This window comes from Ctenopharyngodon idella, chromosome 7, assembly GCF_019924925.1.
Source record: "Ctenopharyngodon idella isolate HZGC_01 chromosome 7, HZGC01, whole genome shotgun sequence".
NCBI lineage: Eukaryota > Metazoa > Chordata > Actinopteri > Cypriniformes > Xenocyprididae > Ctenopharyngodon > Ctenopharyngodon idella.
This window is the reverse complement of record NC_067226.1, coordinates 28,983,885-29,006,436: the sequence shown is the minus strand read 5'-3', so window position 1 is coordinate 29,006,436 and position 22,552 is coordinate 28,983,885. Positions and strand designations below refer to the sequence as shown.

The 22,552-nt window shown below is 37.4% G+C and overlaps 4 protein-coding genes and 1 long non-coding RNA gene across 8 annotated transcripts in view; 2 read left to right on the top strand and 3 right to left on the bottom strand.

Annotated features, from left to right (window-relative positions):
- Positions 1-22,552, top strand: part of LOC127516298 (Fc receptor-like protein 5) — a 237,800-nt gene that overhangs the window by 120,359 nt on the left and 94,889 nt on the right. The window lies entirely within an intron of this gene.
- Positions 1-22,552, bottom strand: part of LOC127516321 (uncharacterized) — a 251,302-nt gene that overhangs the window by 138,961 nt on the left and 89,789 nt on the right. The gene's annotated exons all lie outside the window — the stretch shown is intronic.
- Positions 1-22,552, bottom strand: part of LOC127516317 (histone H2B-like) — a 192,380-nt gene that overhangs the window by 129,675 nt on the left and 40,153 nt on the right. The window contains exon 1 of one of the 2 annotated variants that reach the window (XR_007930965.1): positions 5,671-7,330. Coding sequence is in view for 1 of the 2 variants with exons in the window: in XM_051900828.1 (XP_051756788.1) it covers positions 5,904-6,278 (375 nt within the window). In the remaining variant the exon portion in view is untranslated. Of the gene's footprint in view, positions 1-5,289; positions 7,331-22,552 lie in introns of those variants that run through there. The other variant, XM_051900828.1, reaches the window with a different exon arrangement.
- The window catches only part of LOC127516299 (titin-like), a 136,527-nt gene that overhangs the window by 77,241 nt on the left and 36,734 nt on the right, over positions 1-22,552 (top strand). The gene's annotated exons all lie outside the window — the stretch shown is intronic.
- LOC127516313 (histone H2A-like) lies at positions 9,284-10,226 on the bottom strand. Its single transcript, XM_051900825.1, has one exon. The coding sequence runs from the start codon at positions 10,129-10,131 to the stop codon at positions 9,745-9,747; it is 387 nt and encodes a 128-aa protein (XP_051756785.1). The 5' UTR covers positions 10,132-10,226; the 3' UTR covers positions 9,284-9,744.

Genomic DNA, 22,552 nt, shown 5'->3' with positions numbered 1-22,552 from the left:
TATTAGAGTAGTGACCTGAAGACATCTTCATGACAATATACAGTTACAGTCATAGCGCCACCTGCGGGCAACAGGAAATGACATGTTTTACACTGTGATTAACTCCTCATAGAGATTTAACCAGATCAACATCATATGTTGTCAGTCTAATCTTAAGACCTTAGTGATGATAAATATCAAAGATCTTGAGTTTTCGTTGGAGGGCGTGTCCGTGGCAGCCTGACAAAGTCTGATGTTTCACCATGAAAGAGGAAGCTGTTGTAACTCAGGCATACTATGTCTGATGTGCCTCAAACTTCACATGTGTGATAAGAGTCCTGGCCTAAAGACATCTATATTACAATATTCAGTTAGTCGTAGCGCCACCTGCTGGCAACAGGAAATGACATGATTCGCACTGTAATTCAATCCCAGGAACTCATTTCAATATGCCACGAAGTACCAAACATGCTAGAAACACGTTAAATCATGCAACACTTAGTTAAGTGCTAATGTATGCGATTAACGCCATGAAACAGGAAGTTGTAGTAACTCAGGCATACAATGTCCGATCTGCTCCAAACTTCACGTTTGATAATAGTCCTGGCCTGATGACATCTACATTGCAATATTCAGTTATGGTCAAAGCGCCACCTGTTGGCAGTAGGAAGTGTGGCACTTTTAAATGATTTTACCATAATTCTCCTGTATTTACTCGCTTACATGCATGTCACCCACTTTTCACTGTTTTCCTAAGGCCAATGGGTGGCGGTGAGCCCAGGTGCGAGGGCCCTTTTATCGCTGCTTGCAGCTTTAATATTGTTTTTGTAATTTTTTTAAAGTTTTGAATTTCATATTGAATTGTATTTTTAATCACGTGGAAGACCCTCATTGCTTTTGATTTCAGTTCTTTCACAGCCAGATTGAAGTTTCCTGTTGAACTTAGTTTGAGTCCCAGATAGGTGCATTCGTGGGTGTGTTGGATGACCTGGTTTCCTGCTCTAAAGGTGTATTTATTTTCCCTTCACCTGGATCTGTTCTGCTTATTCTTGTTTTTGCTACGTTAATTTTAAGAGTCCACATTTGACTGAATTTCTCTATGATGTCAATGAGCTGCTCCTGTTTTGTTTTTGACAGAATGACTAAATCATCTGCAAAGAGAAGACGTTTGATTTCTGATTCAGTCAGGGTTGGCCGGGGCAGTCGATTTATTTAATGCTTTGGCTAATTTGTTTATATAAATGTTAAATAGAGTGGGGCTCATTGAGCAACCTTGTCTAACTCCTCATTGTTGAGAGAAAAATTCTGTTTGTTTGTTCCCTATTTTTACAACACATGCATTGTTTTTATACATGGTGCTGATTAAATCAAATGTTTTTCCTCCAATCCCATGAGTTTTAGGAAGAGTCCTTTGTGCCAGATTAAATCAAACACCTTCTCAAAGTCAAAAAAGCAAGCAAAGACTTTTGTTTTGGTGTACGTGTTTATCAATGACGGTGTGGAGAGTGTAAATGTGGTCAGATGTTCTGTGTTTGGGCAGAAATCCAATTAGACTTTTCTCCAGGATTTGGAGCATTTTGAGAAAGTTCTGCGATCTTATATTAATTATTGAACAGAATATTTAATTGTTCTGTATGCTGTTCCTTTTTTGCTCTTAGAGTTTGTTTGTACACATTAAGAGCTTCATGATATTGATGCTGGAGTTCTTGGTTGTCAGAATCTCTGTGTTTTTGATTGGAAAGATTTCGTACTGTTGTTCTAATACTTTTACACTCACTGTTAAACCACTTTTCGTTGGTGTTTTTTTTTTTTGGTTTGTAACTTCGTTTTAGATATAGTGTAATTTTACAGAGGTGTTTGAGGACTGTCTGTGAATGATCTGAGATGCACTGGGTCAATGTCTGTAATGAAATAATCTACTGTATTGTTACCCAGACAAGAATTTAAGGTATAACAGTGAAAAGACTCTCCCTGTATGTGACCGTTCACTATTTACAGGCCCAAAGAATGACAGAGGTCTAGTAGGCTTTTCTCTTTTGTTTGTGAATTTGTCATAATTATTTCTCAGGTGGTATGAGAGCAGAGGGCAGCTGGTGTTTGTAATATATTTGTCTCCCTGTGTTCAACAAAGTCTGGTTTATTTCCAGTTCTGGCCTTTAAATCGCCACACATTATTTCCTTTTGTCTGGAAATGGAAGATCTCATCTTGCAGGATGGAAAAGGTTTCTTCATTGTAATAGGGAAATTCAGCCACAGAGGTAAATATGTATCACACAAGAATATGTGACGGTCTGTGGAGAGACCATATTTTTTTGGATTTTTAACCAAATGTAAACTTTCCTGATTTTTATAGATTTGATCGTGTCTATGAATCTTTAGTTTGGTTGAAAGAACAATTTCTCTAAATCCAGTTGAGCAGCCAGTGGACAAATCTCTTACATTCCATGTTTCTTGTTATTATTATAATGTCAGAATTCTGAATTTCTGTTTTGAAGTCTGTTTGCTCTTAATACCAGAAATGGAGGACCTCAGTCCTTAAATATTCCAACATGTTATTTTTAAGGAATATGAGCCCATTAATTAATCACTTTTGTTATTTCATATAAGACAAACATTATATGTTGAAATGACAGATCAAGAAGAATATGTTAAATAGTATGATGTATCTAAGAATATCTTTTAAAAGAAATATATAAATAAAATAAAATAAATGGTAACACTTTACAATAAGGTTCATTAGTTAACTACATTAATTAACATGGACTAATAATGAACCACTTCTACAGCATTTATTAATCTTTGTTAATGTTAATTTCAACATTTACTTATACATTAATCTTGTGCATTAGTTAATGCACTGTGAACTAACATGAACAAACAATGAACAGTTCATTAACTAACGTCACTGAATATTAGTAAATTCAGTAACAAATTTCCTCATGGTTCATGTTAGTTAATACATTAACTAATACATTAACCTTATTGTAAAGTGTTACCAAATAAATATAATACACATACATTTTCCACTCTCTCTCTCTCTCTCTGAGTGTCTTTCCCTAATCAATTCACATATTCCCTCATGGACAGACATGCCATGTTTGTCTTTTTATATAGATCAATATTTTCAACAGATGATGGTCATTCATGGAAGCAATGCTTTATTTCACAGTTTCATCTGCTGAAGACCAAAGTCAGTACGCCATAACAGAAGAAGAAAATTGAATCTGATATTAACATGTTTAAATATACTGTTAATTCTGTTAACATGTTTGAATGTTCTGTCAACATTTATTTTTCATTGAACACGGTTTGAAAATATTGCGGTTTGAAATTTGTAATATATTTGTCATAACATTAAAAATTAAGGTTCAGGGATGTTTGTGTTGTTATTCTGTTCTTCCAATAGTGAAAGCTTGACAATGATACTGATGCCTGTTCTACATCAGTTGTTTGAGTAATTAGTAAAGATGTTTTATTCTGTATGTTCTGTATAAACAATTAACTGCTGAAATTAATATTTTTTTAAACATTTTACACAAATATATTTACCATGTGAAATAAACCACATGATTTATTTTTTTTATTTTAGTCTGAACTTGGACCTTGGAAGAACTATTTTTCACTTGGCTGATTATTTGAAATGTCTGAATAGTCCAGGGGTTTTTAATGATCCAAAAATGATTGAAGGAAAATACATGCAAAAGCATGAACAGATTTCTAAGATAAAATAACAATTATCAAATACAGTAATGTTCTCTCATGGAACATCATGGGCTTCTCACTTTAGTTATTTTCCATGAACACGGTTTGAAAATATTGCGGTTTGAAATTTGTAATATATTTGTCATAACCTTAAAAATCCAAGGTTCAGATATGTTTGTGTTTTATTCTGTATGTTCTGTATAAACAAATAACTGCTGAAATTAATATTCTTTTGCAATTTTTGAAATTAAATATATTTTGAAAGCATTTCATCATTCCTATTCTTTGTTGATAGTTTCCCTTTAAAGACTCTCAGGGATGAACAAAACTACTAAATAAAACATATATTTGACAGCTGTTATAACAGCATGAGAAATGTTTTTTCCACTGTGATGAGATTTCAGATGTTTCTCACAAACATGAACTTGATTGTCAGTAAAAGCGGAGCAGAGACGTCACTAATATCTTAAAACTGTATTAAATATGAAGAACAGCAGGTTCATTGTGTCATTTTAAGAGAGCAGAACTTCAACAAAATATGTTAAATACTGTTAAATATGACAAGACTTATACTATCAGACTAATCAATAAATTACTTAAATTAACTTTAAATAATTTGTTTATTGAAAACATTTTGCACAAATATTGACCATGTGAAATAAACATGATTTTTTTTTTTTTTTTTTACTCTGAACTTGGACCTTGGAAGAACTGTTTGTTTTTCAGTCACTTGACTGATTATTTGAAATGTCTGAATAGTCCAGGGGTTTTTAATGACCCAAACATGATTGAAGGAAAATACATGCAAAAGCATGAACAGATTTCTAAAATAAAATAACACTTATTAAATAGTATACACTAGAATGTTCTCTCATGGAACATCATGGTCAAGGCTTCTCACTTCAGTTATTTTCTTCTAAACTAATGAACACTAATGTCTCGTACAACACACGTTACTCTCAGTGGAAATCTGATCTGTGGTTTGTGATTCATGAGGGGGAAGATGTGACTGTTGACATGATCATGTCTGTAAATCCCAGCACTACTGGAGCACAAGTTTCACATCATCATCATCATCCTCTACAGCTGCAAGATCAACAGTAGTGCTGAGAGGATTTTCAGGAGCAGATGGATCAGAGCTTCAGAATCAGATGAGAATCGCTTGCCTGCAGAAACACAGGCAAATTAGGTAAATGTGATAACCGCATTAAAATATGAATACAACATTAAAAAGTCAATCATTGATGGTTTTGGGGGTCAACCATTGACGGTGTACAGTGACTACAGAATGAACAGTTCACCGGAAATGCCCGAGCTGGTTTAACGACAACCAGGAAGTAACTGTATAGCCTATTTAGCATATAAGTCAATCTCGTTCAGAAATCAGCAGAAAGCGGATGCAAAGCGCAGTTATAGTACCGTGCACATACACTTGTTAATATATTCATATTTAACTTACAGAACTCCACGTTTAACATAATCCCAGATTTATGAATGTGTAAATGTCTGACCAAACAATTAAAATGTTAATTATGCAAGAAAACCTTGTGCTTTGGTGATCTAAACCACTTATTTTATTTATTTAATGAGTTGGGTCTATATTAGGCACAGTCTTTTTTTGTAACAAGTAAATACGTTCGTTAAATTAAGACATAACACACAAGACACTCTTTTTCGCCACCTGCTGGCGTATTTATGTAATAGTCAAGTCACCTTTATTTATATAGCGCTTTTTACAATGCAGATTGTCAAGCAGCTTTACAGTGATAAATGGTATATAATTTTGGCTGCACAGCAGCTCTTAAAGAAAATGCTGTCAATGTAGGCAGATGCAAAGCACTGTTGAATATCAAATGTCAAATGTCCCCAACTAAGCAAGCCAAAGGCGACAGCGGCAAGGAACCCAAACTCCAACAGGTGGCAAGATGAAGAATATGGAGAATTCAAGATGGTAAGATGTAGAAATGCTAAATAGTTACCTTACATTACCTAGTATTTTCTTAAGTACACTATAAACTCGTACTGTAAAACAAAGTGCAACCATATATTCTAGTTCATCTGCTAAACCAGACTGATGCTTAACAGCAGTAAACAGTGACGGACTCGTACACGGTTTTCAAATAAAAAAGTTAAAGAACTGTTAAGATCAAGGCTCTTTTTAAAGACAATATGGGTGGCTCTTAAAAGAGCCTTTGGGTTCTCTGATCAGATCAGACATCGCTTTACTTTGAGCTGGTGTATTTGGTCACAGCCTTTGTGCCCTCAGACACGGCGTGTTTGGCCAGTTCACCGGGCAGCAGCAGACGCACGGCGGTCTGGATCTCTCTCGATGTGATGGTGGAGCGCTTGTTGTAGTGAGCGAGACGAGACGCTTCACCGGCGATGCGCTCGAAGATGTCGTTGACGAAAGAGTTCATGATTCCCATCGCCTTGGAGGAGATTCCGGTGTCGGGATGAACCTGCTTCAGGACTTTGTATACGTAAATAGCGTAGCTCTCCTTCCTGGACCTTCTGCGCTTCTTTCCACTTTTTCCGGCAGTTTTAGTAACTGCCTTCTTTGAGCCCTTTTTAGGCGCTGACTTCGCTGGTTCAGGCATGGTGCTTCGGTCAGACACACACAAAGAACAATAACACTTTAATGTTAGAGGCGGGTTATTATACACTGCCCTATGCTAATTTCAAAAGGGAAGAACGGCCTTCTGTGATTGTGAGTCTTTGTGGCCCCACCCACAGAACGATTTCATTGGCCACCTTAAACGTTCCTTGACTTGTAGGCGAGCCAATCAGAAGCTTTAAATGTTAATCACACCCATCGACAAATACCATCTCCCACTGAAATATTGTGTGAATAATTTAATAAGCTTTTTATCTACGCACGCTGGAGTTTCTGTATTTTAACGTTTATTTAGAAGCAGAAACAACTTGTTTATTAATCAACGTGAATGTGATCAAGAACACACTATACTTACATTAAAAGACATGCATATATGAATGTAAGAACAAGCGTTAATACACTACATTAAAGAAAAACAAAAACTGCACAATAACGCGTCTAAGAACCTATTAAATTTTAGTTTAACTGTAAAGCACAATCATAGAAAAAAAAACATGGAATAGAATATTGAATTCCTCAGTTTTAATTGCTTTACAATTTACATAAAACAATCATGAAGCTACTATAAAATTATAAAGCCTAATTAATTTCACCACCAAGAAACTTGTTCTTTCTGCAAAAACGTAGGTGGCTCTTAAAAGAGCCGTTGGCTTTTTTTCTCCTTTCTTCACGAAGGATTTAACCTCCGAATCCGTACAGGGTGCGTCCCTGTCGTTTCAGAGCGTACACAACATCCATGGCGGTGACGGTCTTTCTTTTGGCGTGTTCAGTGTAAGTAACAGCATCACGAATGACGTTCTCCAGAAACACCTTCAACACACCGCGAGTCTCTTCATAGATCAGGCCAGAAATACGCTTGACTCCGCCACGGCGAGCAAGACGACGAATAGCGGGTTTAGTGATTCCCTGGATATTATCGCGAAGAACCTTTCGGTGACGCTTAGCGCCTCCTTTCCCGAGTCCTTTACCACCTTTTCCTCTTCCAGACATGTCTGCAAATAATGTTTTTCAATCCACAGCAAGAAAAAGAAGAACTCTGCAGCAGAGGGGTTTATAGTCAGCTAGCGGACCTAGTTGAAACCACATTTATGGGCGGTTCCAGTTTACGTTACCCGTTACATCTTTCCAAGTCGAGGTCAGTCTTCCGATGCTTGATAGAGGAAATATATAGAGTTTAATTAAGTGATATACACACACACACACACACACACACATACATTTAACTAAATAGAAAGACACTTAAACCATTATTCACTTCCATTAATTTGCTTTTAGATTTGATTAATAGGAAAAAAAATAAATAAACAAAGAGACTTTCTGAATTTTATTCAGAAGACCTTCAAAAAAAAAAAAAAAAAAAAAAAAAAAACATTGAGGAGGCTCTTAAAAGATCCTTTGGGGTTTGTGTGACTGATGGAGCTGCTGGTGTGGCCCTGATGTAGGGATGGTGTCCAGTTGGGGTCATCTCCATAATCTTTAAGCAGGGTGACCTGCAATGACCTGAAAAGGTTTTTAGCTAAATAACATAGGACCACTGCTGTAAAAAGTAGTAGAAATTTTTAGTCCAGTATGGATACTGAGGAAAAATGTCATAACTATATAAAATGAAAATTTAAAAATCCTTAGCAAAAATTGTAAGAACTAAAAAAATATAGACATTTTTAAGTAAAGGGATCAGTTTAAATTCCATTAATTGAGTGTTGTTTCATAGCACATATAATCCAAAACAATGCATTGATATTATGTTTGCTACTTTAGAAAACAGAAATCTCTAACTTACCTTTGTGAAAATGTAGAGAGCAAGCATATATAAATGGACATATCTTGGTGAAAGTGATGTTTTACGTCTCACCGCTGTCACGCTTAACAACTCAACTAAACCACATCACATAAAATAAAGATGGAAAATCATAATTTTTCAAAATTTTATTTTAATCCATAAGTATTTCATTGCTGCCATATACAGTCTACTCTTCTACACTGCATGAGGAGCAGTGGCCATTTTGTGCTTAAAATAAATTCACATCTATAATAGTTTCAGGTTTGGCAGGGTTGAGTTTTTCACTTCTGGATAATTTTAATTGAAATATATATAAAATAGTCATGGTTTCAGTAAAGATATACTTACATATCATGACAACTCATAATTTTGTTATAAATAGAATATTTGATGTAATGTGTCCACTTAAACACTGACTAGCACCCTGTCAGAAATTACAGCAACATAAGCAGATATGTTGAACCAGAAAGAAGAGCACAATATGAGAAAGAGACAAAATTAAAAACATAAAAGTGAAGGCAATGTCTCCCTTCAAACCGATTACAATCTTCAACCCTGTAACAATCTCATCTATTCTTTTGGGGGGAAAATGTAAAAATCATCATGATACATTTGTAGTTACTAAACTGTTATGAGGGACACTTATGAGCAGTAAGTAGATGTTTGTTCTATAAGAAGTTTTGTGTAAAACCTTTTCAAAACCAATTCCCTTTTGTCCCTACAGGATTGAGAATAAAAGCATTTACATCTGATATTATTATTAATAATAAAAAGGTCTTTAATGCCTGAGGTGGGAAAATATTATTTTTTGGAGGTTGTGTATGAGGATGTTAGTCTACAATTAAAGGGTTAGTTCACCCCAAAATGAAAATTCTGTCATTTATTACTCACGCTCATGCCGTTCCACACCCATAAGACCTTCGTTCATCTTCGGAACACAAATGGAGATATTTTTGTTTAAATCCGATGGCTCTGTGAGGCCTACATAGGGAGCAATGACATTTCCTCTCTCAAGATCCATAAAGGTACTAAAAACATTTAAATCAGTTCAAGTCGTTATTTTGTGTGTTTGGTGCACAAAAAGTATCCTCGTCGCTTTATAATATTAATATTGAACCACTGTACTCACATGAACTGATTTAAATATGTTTTTAGTACCTTTATGGATCTTGAGAGAGGAAATGTCATTGCTCCCTATGTAGGCCTCACGGAGCCATCGGATTTAAACAAAAATATCTTAATTTGTGTTCCGAAGATGAGCGAAGGTCTTACGGGTGTAAAACGAAACGAGGGTGAGTAATAAATGACAGAATTTTCATATTTGGGTGAACTAACCCTTTAAGTTTCTAAAGAACTTATGTCGTTTAAAAAAAAAATAAAATAAATAAATAAATAAATTAATTATATATATATATATATATATATATAAAAAATATTCCAGGATGAAATATTACCAAATCCCAGGAATGACCCATATACTTGGAACTTGCAAATCTAATTAAGTTAGTAAAGCCATTTATACAAAATGAAAAAAGTACAACAACGCATTTAATTGTATGCTGGGCTGATATCAACTTAAATAGTGATTGGATTAAAGAAATCAGTCTGTCACGGAAAAATTGGGTGGCTCTTAAAAGAGCCTTTGGTTTAAAAAGAATCTTCAGTCGGTTTACTTGGTCTTCGCGGTCTTCTCGGTTTTCTTGGGCAGCAGCACGGCCTGAATGTTGGGCAGCACACCACCCTGAGCGATGGTCACGCCACCCAGAAGCTTGTTCAACTCCTCGTCGTTGCGCACCGCCAGCTGCAGGTGACGAGGAATGATACGGGTCTTCTTGTTGTCGCGAGCGGCGTTTCCAGCCAACTCCAGGATCTCAGCAGTGAGATACTCGAGCACAGCGGCCAAATAAACTGGAGCACCGGCACCAACGCGCTGAGCATAGTTGCCTTTGCGGAGAAGCCTGTGAACACGGCCGACGGGGAACTGCAGTCCCGCCCTGGAAGAGCGACTCTTGGCCTTGGCGCGAGCCTTTCCACCGGTTTTTCCTCGTCCACTCATTGTGGTTACACTTTATTTTTGACTATCAAAAGTAACAAAAACAATGCTGTTAACCGTTGTGAGATGACTTTTAAAAGAAAGCGTGCCAGTCTCCTATTGGCTGAAGTCTGAAAACATTCCCAGCCAATCAGTGATCTTCCCTCCACACTCCCAACCCCCTTTCTGCTACTGACAACCCTCATGTCACGTAGTATTATTTAATGCCGCTAGGCCTACTTTTAATGGGTGGCTTTATTTTGTCTTGAATAATAGTATATTTTCAGCAACAGAATAGTTTTAGTTTACTGGTATGAGCAAACAAACATGTATGTAGAAATTCAGGGCGGTGAGGGACACACCGCTCCTCTCCTTAGATGTGGACACAGCCTTGATGATGAGCTCTCCGATGCTTGGGCCTGTTCTCTTGCGTTTAGCTGTTTTATTATTATTATTATTATTATTACATGACAGAGAGGATCTTTAGTTTAAGAGTTGAACTCAGTTGTGGTTTGTCTTCTGTTCTGTTTCTGCTTAACCATAGTAGAGGAAACATTTATGCTTTTTCTGCATCTTTAGTTTCATAAACCTCAAAATGCTACCACAAGAGCAAAGATTCACAGAATGTCTGTGTAATTTTCATTGACTTCCCTTTTTTAGTAATCTTGTCTGTGTTCAGGAAGGCCTGGATGAAGCACCACTTCTCACTTCTAAACTACCCTCATTTTAGAAAGAAAATAAACATGTTTCAAATCTTGTTGTGGCCAATTATCAATGATCTATCCAATATAAATCAAATCTTACATTTCAAAATCAAAATCACATTATCGACATTGTGTGACAATATGGGATTGAGCTCTGGTTAAGGAACACACAAATTCGGCACTGGAGCTGCGTCCCAATTCACCTGCTTATACTACACCCTAAAAGTGTGTCTTCTTTTTGTGAAGAAAAAGTACATCATTTTGAGTGTAGCAAAAGAGTACACAACTTTGGGACATACTATCTCGTCATACAATTGCGTCTTTAATGGTTGCTCTCTGTCACATCCTGACCGTAAACTGGCCTGTCAATCATATTGTCACAGTTAAAATCCTCGACATTTCATTTCATTTTGAGTGAATGTTCACACCCACAAAAAAATAAGTTACTCATGTGAGTTCATATTGAGGCTCTGATAGTTTGAATGTAGTAAAAGAGAAGTGAAATATCCTATAATGAATTTCTTTGTTTACTTTCCTTATATATTTCTATAGATACAATCACACTGGGCTTCAAATGTTGACAAACTGCTGCAAAGTCTTCAAGGTGTAATATGGTGATGCATACAAAATCACTTTGGTGACAGCAAAGCAGTTGAATTTTGCCGGAATTTAAGTAAGCAAGACTAGTGCTGTATCGTGAATAAGTCACGGCTGAAGGGCGTTGTAGGCACGATGTGAAGTGGAGTGACTTATTCACGATACAGCACTAGCCTTGAGTATTGCTTTTATAAAACGTTTACCACACAATACAAATATTAAAACCAAAAGTATGTCACAATGCAACTTTCATGAAGTAAACTCTTACTATGAGCCTTCCTTCTGCCGGAAAAAATAGTCCCTGACCGTGAACAGCAACAGAGGTTACATTATTACGCCATTAGATGGCGGCAAAGACTGTCTTTAAGGGTGTTGTGTAGTGATACACAGAACAGTTGGGTAAAGCGTCATAGCCGTGTTTTATTGTGAATAAAACACAACTATTGACCAATCAGAATCAAGGACAGGAATGATAGATAGATAGATAGATTTAGTTAATGATAGATTTAATAATGATAGATACAATTATTTGTTTATTCTATCAATCTTCATGTAAAACAAGCTTTAAACAAACAAGCTATTTCAAATGCATCCACTTTATTAGCAGCAAGGAACACAATCGTGCTACTCGACTTTGCAGATCGCTGGTCAACGGGAGCATGTATGTTCCAGGGTCTGTTAACACATATTAAGTAAACTTTTTTAAAAGGTCAGGACTCATTTTTCCAGGGTCCTGTCAACTTTCTTTTTTTTTAACACAAAAAGTCATGGCTCCCTTATGTTAGGGTTAGTAGCTTCCATTACTCCAACCATTTGTTTAGGTCCATCAAGTCTAGGCCTGTTATATTGAGGGCCATACGGAGGTGCTGGGAAACAGAAAATGCCTTTGACGAGTTCCCAAAATAATAATATCACATTAAGAAAATTCAGAACTTCAATCAATCAATCAATCAATCAATCAAACTTTATTTCTATAGCACCTTCCAACAACCAAAGCTGACCAAAGTGCTGTACAACATTAAAAACAAAACAAAACAAAACAAAAAAAAATGATAATAACAAATAATAGTTACAAATAGGTCAGCAGAGCACATTACAACATTAAAATAAAGAGAAGTGTCACAAGGCCACTAATTGTTAAAAGCCATTCCAAATAAGTGGGTTTTAAGTTTGGCTTTGAACAAACCGGGGGACCTCCAGCAGATGTTGCCCAGCAGATCGTAGATCGTTAGGGCTCAAAATCTCACACAAATAGGAAGGTGCAAGGCCATTGACTACATTAAAAACAAATGTCAAAATTTTAAAATGAATTCTGAACTGGACAGGAAGCCAGTGCAGGGAGCATAGGACAGGTGTGATGTGCTCGTGTTTCCGACTGTTAGTGAGCAGGTGGGCCGCAGCATTTTGCACAAGCTGCAAACGGTGAAGACCAGCTTGGTTCACTCCCACATAGAGCGCATTACAGTAGTCTATGCGGGAACTAACAAAAGCATGGATAGCTTTCTCTAAGTCACAACGGCTCAAGAAGGGTTTAACCTTTGCTAGGAGGCGGAGCTGAAAGAAGCTTGCCCTGACCACAGAATCAATTTGCTTATCAAATTTTAGACTGCTGTCTAATTTCACCCCCAAATTTTTCACAACGTGATTAAAATGGGGGGTCAACGCAACAAGACCAGGAGCTGAGACGCTGGGCAGGTCGGATGTGCCAAAAACAATACATTCTGTTTTGTCTTCATTCAAACAAAGAAAGTTCTGAGACAGCCACAATTTGATGTCATCTAAACATCTGTTTATGGATTCAAGACTGTCAGAAGAATTGGGGACAACTGGCAGATAGATTTGTAAATCATCTGCATACAGATGGAAGGACATTGTGATTTGAAATAATTGAACCTAAAGGCAGCATATACAGAGAGAATAGAACAGGGCCCAAAATGGATCCCTGTGGCACACCAGAGGTCATAGGAACTGAAGAGGAGGAAAGGTCATCAATCATACCAGAGAATGTCCTATCTGTTAAATATGACCTAAACCACTGCAGCACAGTTCCCTGAAGGCCAACCTGTTGGGCCAGACGTCTCAGTAGGACTGAATGGTCCACGGTGTCAAATGCTGCAGTAAGGTCCAACATTACCAGCAGCACAGGCTTTTTCGCATCAAGGGACAAGAGAATATCGTTCTGTACTTTCAGCAGAGCGGATTCAGTGCTGTGTCGTGTTCTGAAACCAGACTGGAATTTTTTAAAGATTTGAAGAACTTGGTGACATTTTTTTTTTTTTTCCAGGTGCCCACACTAGTAATAACAAGTAATAAATATATTTTTTTTAAAAAACAACAACCTGGCAGCACTTTACAGTAAAAAAAAAAGAAAGAAATAAAAAATAATAATAAATAAATAAATAAATAAATGGTAGCAACATTTTAGGTCTTATGAAACTGAACATAAATTTATGGTATAAAAAATATATATTTTATTAACTGATAACGTAGATAATGATGTAGAGCGGGCCTTACATGAGTAGACCTACATTAGATGTCATGTGGTGATTTCAGTTAATCACTGTCTGTCTGTGGTGTGACTGTGGCAGTGTGAACGAACAAAATAACGCAGTTGTAAGGGTGGACCTCCTACAGGGGTTCAGGCTGTAGGGTTGCCGAGCGACTAAAGAAACGTTATCAGCAAGATGGCAGAAAACTGTACATTTCTTGTCTATAACCACCCACTGCAACTTATACCAACGACGGAAATAAGCGCAGTTATAATAGCAAAATATGTGGGAGAGCGTTGCTACAGTGTGACAATATTGTATTGCCATAGGGAGCACATTAATGATAACACTAAATCAAAACTAGTTAGCACATCATTTGTAATATAAAGGGTTTAATGACAATATCTGGTTATGGTTACACTTAAAATAATTACAAAATAGATGTATGAGATGATAAAATCATATACCATTAATCGTACCCAGCATGTATGTCAAAAGTTACCTGAGAGATAGAGAGAGAGAGAGTGAAAGAGAAAGGGAGAGAAAGAGAGAGAGAGAGAGAGAGAGAGAGAGAGAGAGAGGGCCAGAGAGAGTGCCCAAGAAAAGCCAAGAATCAAAGACCCGAGAATAAAAGAGACCAAAGCAACAGTTACAATATTCTTTTATCCCTTCCTTGACCATGTGACCGAAACCCAAATGTGAGACATTCAAACTGACCAATCAGAAGATCCCCCACTGTACTAAAGGTGTGACCATTTGTAGACCCCCGATGTACACACATCTTGGCCTACAGGGCTTGATCACTGTCAACACCTTTGAGCCTTCCAAATGGCCCTTGTAGCAAGAGAGAGGGGGTTGAGACAGTAAAGCAAATGTCTTTGTTCATTTTAAAATATCTTTAGATATTTTCAATTCTTACAATCCCCCCTTGGCACCGTTGGCCACATCCATGGAGTCCAAAGGTGGCACAGTCCATGAAGACATGCTTTCTATTGTGTGTAGATGTAAACTTCAGACTTCTTGTCCAAACTTGTTGCAATAGCAGTTGGTCAGTCTTCAGTCTTTGTTCTCCTTTCAGTCCTGCATGAGAAGGTCCATCAAATGGTGTTGCACCAAGATATGCAAATCATCCATCAAACACTTCACACTTCCACAAGAATCAGGCACTGATGATGGTAGAACTCAGTTGTCCCTCCTTTGAGACAAGACACAGGATTTGAACTTTGGCAGCAGGGATCCTGTGATTTAAAACAACATATAGCACAACAAACAGCAAAAGCATACATATGGCATTTGTCATTGGTCAGAGGTTTGATGTGGTCAGATTAAATTTGTCTCTGGCAATAATCCCTCAATTTGATGTACTTGATAAAGTGGTCAAGGCGAGAATAAAAGAAGATCTTACAAGCTCTTACATTGTTTCTGGAAACATTGAAATAAATTGCATAATAACAAAACAACAAATGTTGGTTTAAAACACCCCATTTCATGAAAAGTATCAGCAAAATATTCAGTGTAACCAAATACAGAGATTCAATTGAATAAATTTCCAAAAACATTGTTACAAGTCAAATGGACAAAATCTAAAGAAACAAATCAAATAAGCTTTAGAATTGTTTCAAATGCATTGATGATAATACAAATTTTGTGCTTAAGAATGAGAAATACTAACATACATTTTGATATTTAATTTGGTGAGACAAATGATAACTAAGTGAATCTAAAGAAAAACCCAAATTCACAGTTATAATACAGTCTAAACTTAAAGACTTAAATAATATGCATATATTTTGTGAGGCATACGTGGATGTAGATTTGACTTTGTGTGTGAAGATCAAATCTATGTGGCTGCATTTAGCTGTGGCTATGTGTAAATGCAATCATGCTCCAAACAAAGGTGAGAAGGTTTTACAATTGTGATGCAAATTTGGTCCTGTTGTTGTAACAGGGAGCCAGCTTGAAAATGTGGGTATGAGGTGTGATCTAGCTCAAAATCTTTCAACACCAATGCTTTTGTTAAGGAGCATGACAAAGTGCAAAGTTCAGAGTTTCTGAATCCTGTTGTGAGGAAAGCATTTTCATGGTTAATACAATTGTGAATCACATTGTAGCCACATGGCAATTCTATGCTCCTGTACATGGTTTTACTCTAACTATATGGAAAATAGCAGAGTTTTCCAATTAGGAGGCAAACAAATTCAACATAGTCACACATGCAACTAGAAATTGCAATACAATTCCAGTACTATGCTTATTATTCCAATTTACACAAGATACATGGCCTAGAATGGATAGCATCTACAACCTTTAACCTAAGTGTTTCATACAACACTTACAGTAAAGCAATCGTGTGTTTTAAAGAATAAACTCAGCTAGTCTATGTGTACATATAGTATCACAAACAACTTTAATGTGTGTTCTATGCACACAATGTGTTAAGCACAATTACAAATTTGAAAATACAAACAGGATCATTGCTATTGGGCTGCTAATCCACTAGCAAGTGAAGTTAATAGTTGGAGGCCTTGCATGAACAATGCAGTTAACTCACTTAGAGTTTTACCTGCAAATGAGCACTGATCTTTGCCCTTAGAAAGTGGTTTCTTATTTTTCTGAAAATAAGGTGGAGGTCTACCCCTACCCAGTGACCAGCATTTGTCCTCTGTATGGCCTATTTTCTGACAGGAACTGCAAAACCTGTTCTCTTTGCCACAGGGTTGTTTGCTGTGTTCTCCTGGAGTTTGAGGATTTTCATGACTCTCTAATGCTTGTACACCATGCGTTCTGGTACATGACTCTGCGCTATTTCGGTGCTGCATCACCGTAAGAACTGAAATAGGTACACTTTCTTGAGCAGTGGCCTCTGAACAAAACATTCCAGATTCATTAGAGCAATTCACCTCATCTAAGAAGTGAACCTGCTTTTTAGCCCCATCGCTGTTAAGCGTTTTGGGAGACATGGACTCTTGAGCATTTAGCTTAGCCTTGAGATCTGCAATGGTCTCCTTGTGTTTTTTACACTTTTCAGTCAGGTCTAACTGCTCAGCTAGTAAATTATCCAGCTGTGACTGAAGATGATGAATCTTTAACTCTGACTTTTGTGCCTCTGCATTTTTAGAATGCACTTCTTTACATTTAGCATCTATGCTTGAAAATAGATGTGTGGTCACATCACGCAGTCGCGCACAACTTATGAAGTTTAAAGCCTCAATTACTTCACCACGTTTTGATTTCTTTTGGTGTTTGCCAATTATGTCCCACCATTTGAGCATTTCATCATCTGAACATTTAATCCCAATATATTGTTTCTTGAGTTTGCACAAGGTAGGCTCAACTTTTTTGCTCCATAAAGCAAACAATGCGTCACTCTTTTCATAAATTTTCCCTTCCATCCCTGAGGAGATCTGAATATCATACCATTAAACAATGAAGACAGACTTACCCATTCCTTGTTGAGAACGTCAGCTTTAATCCATTCACAAGATTAACTGTGAACAAATGTCCTCATTCTGATGACCGATCAAAGTAGATTTCAGAAAACTCACTGCAAGGGATCCCGGGTTTCGGCACCATCTGTAAGGGTGGACCTCCTACAGGGGTTCAGGCTGTAGGGTTGCCGAGCGACTAAAGAAACGTTATCAGCAAGATGGTAGAAAACCGTACATTTCTTTTCAATTACCACCCACTGCAACTTATACCAACGACAGAAATAAGCGCAGTTACAATAGCAAAATATGTGGGAGAGCGTTGCTATAGTGTGACAATATTGTATTGCAATATGGAGCACATTAATGTTAATGCTAAATCAAAACTAGTTAGCGCATCATTTGTAAATGAAAGAGTTTAATGACAATATCTGGTTATGGTTACACTTAACATAGTTACAAAATAGATGTATGAGATGATAAAATCATATACCATTAATCGTACCCAGCATGTATGTCAAAAGTTACCTGAGAGATAGAGAGAGAGAGAGAGTGAAAGAGAAAGAGAGAGCGAGAGAGAGAGAGAGGGCCAGAGAGAGTGCCCAAGAAAAGCCAAGAATCAAAGAGACAGAATAAAAGAGAGCAGAGCAACAGTTACAATATTCTTTTATCCCTTCCTTGACCATGTGACTGAAACCCAAATGTGAGACATTCAAACTGACCAATCAGAAGATCCCCCACTGTACTAAAGGTGTGACCATTTGTAGACCCCCGATGTACACACATCTTGGCCTACAGGGCTTGATCACTGTCAACACCTTTGAGCCTTCCAAATGGCCCTTGTAGCAAGAGAGAGGGGGTTGAGACAGTAAAGCAAATGTCTTTGTTCATTTTAAAATATCTTTAGATATTTTCAATTCTTACAAGGTCATGCAGACTCACACAGACATCAAGAATCAGCGTATGAATCTCAACAATAGTGACAATAAATTTAAAAAAAAAAAAATCAGATTAACTCTGAACGTCACAAAACAAGCTACTAAAGTCACAAAAAAGCTTTGTTAATTGTCACCATTGTTGAGATTCATATGTTGATTATTGATGTCTCTGTGCCTAATTCTGGATATTTCCAGTTGATAACTTAGCCTAAGTCGTGAGATTAATAATAAGACCACACCAAGAAAACCCCATATTAATCAGTGATGCTGTGACTGTCCACACAGGAAGTGACGCGACAATGTTCTGCTGTAACCGACGTCTCGTTCTATTTTGGATCTTTGAAATATGCATAGTATTTTAAGTGTTTATCACATGTGGTGCATGTACAAATAGGAAATATGAATGTGAAGTGAATCTGTGGTCTCGTTTCAAATGCATTGATCAATATGCTTGCGTCGGCTTCACTGTAGCCTACATGTGTGCTGGTTCCTTTCCATGTTCTGACCGGTGTCCGAATCTCAATCAAACACGAGCTCTTATCAGCATTCATTCACGTCACCAAATGATTAATAATGGAAAATATTAAGCGCTTCCATTTCAGACTCCCTGTTATCAGATCTGTTGAAGATGTTGCTGTTCATGTTTGCCAGCCCAGGACATTTCCAGACCAGATGATGTGCTGTGGCCATGTCCGGAATAAAGAGTAGCCTATCCTTGTCACACAGTACAGTTAGGGTGATATTATATGACTTAACCCGTGATATAAGATTTTGGCCATATACCTATCCAAGTCATTCATTCCATTATCAACAGGCTACACTTGTATTTCGGGCACACCACAAGGTGTCACTGTGGCCTCAACGCTTCGCCCTCGCCTACTCCTTCAGCAGCATTTATCTCACAGGTGTAATGATGGGTCGACAGAATGTGGATCCATTTGCAGCTATTTTATTAAAAGGACTTACAGAGCAGACAGGGCGAAGGCAGAGGCATAAACAGGGACAGGCAATGGTCGAGGCAGGCGGCAGACAAACAGAATCAGGCTACAGGCAAGGATCAGGGCAGGCAGCAAAACAATCACAGTCCAGGAAACAGGCAAAGATCAGGGCAGGCAGCAAAGGGTCACAGAGAATAAACAGTCCAATCGATAACAGGTAGCAGTCCACAGAAAAACGCTCAGAAGACGGTGATGGCTGAGTAACGCGAGACCTCACGAGACCCGGTGCGAGATCTAAGATGGCAGCTCCCGTCTGCTAGATTGTAAAAACAACTCCAACTGAAATACCTACAACAATTCGTTTTGTTTTGTTTTGTTCTGTTTTTTCTCTCGATTCCCCCCCCCCCCCTTTCCACACTTCTCTCATTTCGTCTTTTTTTCTCCGTTTTTTCAAAACCGGATTATAATATTATACAACCTGGATCATCTCGAAGCATATATCGACGCGCACTACAACACATTCTGCTGCACCATGAACAGGGACAAACCAGATCACAACAAAAAAAGTAAAGGTAACCCCACTCCAAACTCCAAGAGACCTCGTCCCGATTCACCTTTCAGCCCAAGTACAACACCATCCACATCACCCAAACCGCCGTGCTGCACCGAGGTAAGCGACATCTTGCTCTCAATTGAAAATAAACTCACCGGACTTGATACAAGGATTGCACTTATTGAAGTCATACACAAGGAATTCCAGGAATTGCGGCACAGTTTAGAATTCAGCCAAGAACAGATAGACACTCTTACTAAAGAAAACAACTTTTTAAAGGACTCCGTTCAAGCACTTACCATTCAACTCACTTCCGTTGTCGCCGAAAATAAAACCATGAAAGAAAACATTTTGGACTTGCAATCGCGCAGCATGAGGGACAATTTAGTTTTTACAGGCATCCCAGAACAAACTCCAGACGACCCCGAAAAATCAGTCAAGGACTTCATGATAAAACAACTCAAATTACCAGCGGAAACAGTACAGAGCATCACCTTTCACCGTGTTCACCGTATCAGATCCAAAAACAACAACAGTCGACCACGAGCGATCATCGCAAAATTCGAACACTATAAACACAAAGAACTGGTTCAGAGGCAAGGCAGACAACTCAAAGGCACAAACTATGGACTCAATGAACAATATCCAAAGGACATTCTCGAACGCCGGAAACAACTCTTTCCAATCAGGAAACAAAAAATAAATGAAGGAAAAAAGGCAATCATTACAGTGGACAAATTATACATAGATGGACAACTATATCGCGATAAGGACATTACTCCCTGGCTTTTCTGAACACTTCACTTCTATTCCTGAGTCAATAACTGCCATAATCATAAACTGAACTAAACACACTCACTTCTTTCTTTGTTTCGTTAATCTATTAGATGTGCTCCTACTTTTGCACCTAGGTCTCGTGTCCCCCTTCCCATGTTCCACCATATGTTTGTATTTAATGGTTTCTGTTTTGTTGTTGCTGTTCTGCTGTGTATACTCTGTCAGTTGTGTTTCTGTATTTTTGTTAGTCTGCCAACAACATTGCATTGTTATGCACACACACATATACACTACTACACCCACTCGAGTACATACACTCACATGTATACATATACAGTACTAACAGGCCCACACATGTACATTTGTCTATTTTTCACTAAAACATGTCATCTATCACCTTTGTAACCTGGAACGTTCGTGGATTTGGTTCTCAGACAAAGAAGGTCAAAGTTTTTAGTCATTTAAATAAATTACAAGCTGACATATGTCTCCTGCAAGAAACGCATTTATCAGAATCAGATTATAACAAAATTAAATCATCAAATTACAGTCATTTATTCTCTGCTCACTACAACACAAAACAAAGAGGAGTATGCATTCTAATAAATAAAAAAATCTCTTTTGTTCATAATACCACCATTACAGACCCTGAAGGACGTTTCATTATCATAAACATCTCCATTAATAATAGCCCAGTCACAATAGGCAACTTATATGGCCCAAACACAGATGACCCATCCTTTTTCCAGACCTTTTTCTCCTCAATTTCAAATTTTTCTAATTGTCCAGTCATAATCGCAGGTGATTTCAATACAGTTCTAGATCCAACAATAGATAGATGTAATAGTTTAGGCAATAAACGCATTTGGAAATCTGCAGAAACCATAAAACAGTTCATGAGTGATTTTGGTCTTGGCGATAGTTGGCGTCTACAGCATCCTAACAGTAAAGAATACTCATTTTTCTCACCAGTACACCACTCATATTCCCGCATTGACTTCTTTCTCACTAGTAATTCTATCATATCAAATATTTCTGAATCGAAGATCCATCCAATAGTCATTAGTGATCATGCCCCGGTAACATTAAAATGGAACACAACTAGTCAACATAAACCCACTACCAGATGGCGATTTAACACATCTCTTCTGAAAGACCATGATTTTGACAGTTATTTCAAAAGAGAGTGGGCATGCTTTCTAGAGATGAATGACTCCCCGGAAACATCTCCATCTCTTCTGTGGGAAACAGGGAAAGCCGTACTAAGAGGAAAAATAATTTCATTCTCCGTTTACAAAAAAAGGAAAGAAAAGGATCAACAAGTAGAATTGGAACAAAAAATTAAACAACTAGAAGACATTAACATAAATAACCCAACAGAAGAAACACAGGATTCATTAAGAAAATATAAACTCAAATTGAATGAATTAATCAATAAACATACACAATTCCTAATTCATAGGCTAAGACAAGAAAACTTTCATCATAGTAACAAATCTAGTAAATATTTGGCAAATCAAATCAAACAAAATAAGGAAAAAGCTACAATACCACTGATTACAGACACAGCAGGGAAATCCACCAACTCACCAGAAGAAATAAATCAAATCTTTCAAAATTTTTACAGTAAATTATATTCCTCCAATAAAGACCCAGATCAGAAAGACATTGACTCATTTCTCAACAGTATCAACTTACCTCAACTCAGTAAACATCAAATAAATACTCTGGATTCTCCCTTATCAGAACATGAACTTTTTAATGCCCTCAAACTCATGCCAAACAATAAAGCACCAGGCCCCGACGGATTCCCTGCTGAGTTCTATAAACACTTTTGGTCCATTTTATCACCACTCTTCATCCGTATGATTACTGAATCAAAACAAAAATCAAAACTCCCAGATAATATGAACACAGCCACAATTTCACTCCTTCTTAAACCAAATAAAGACCCAACATTACCGTCAAGTTATCGTCCGATTTCCCTAATCAATGTAGACATTAAAATCATAGCCAAAGCACTA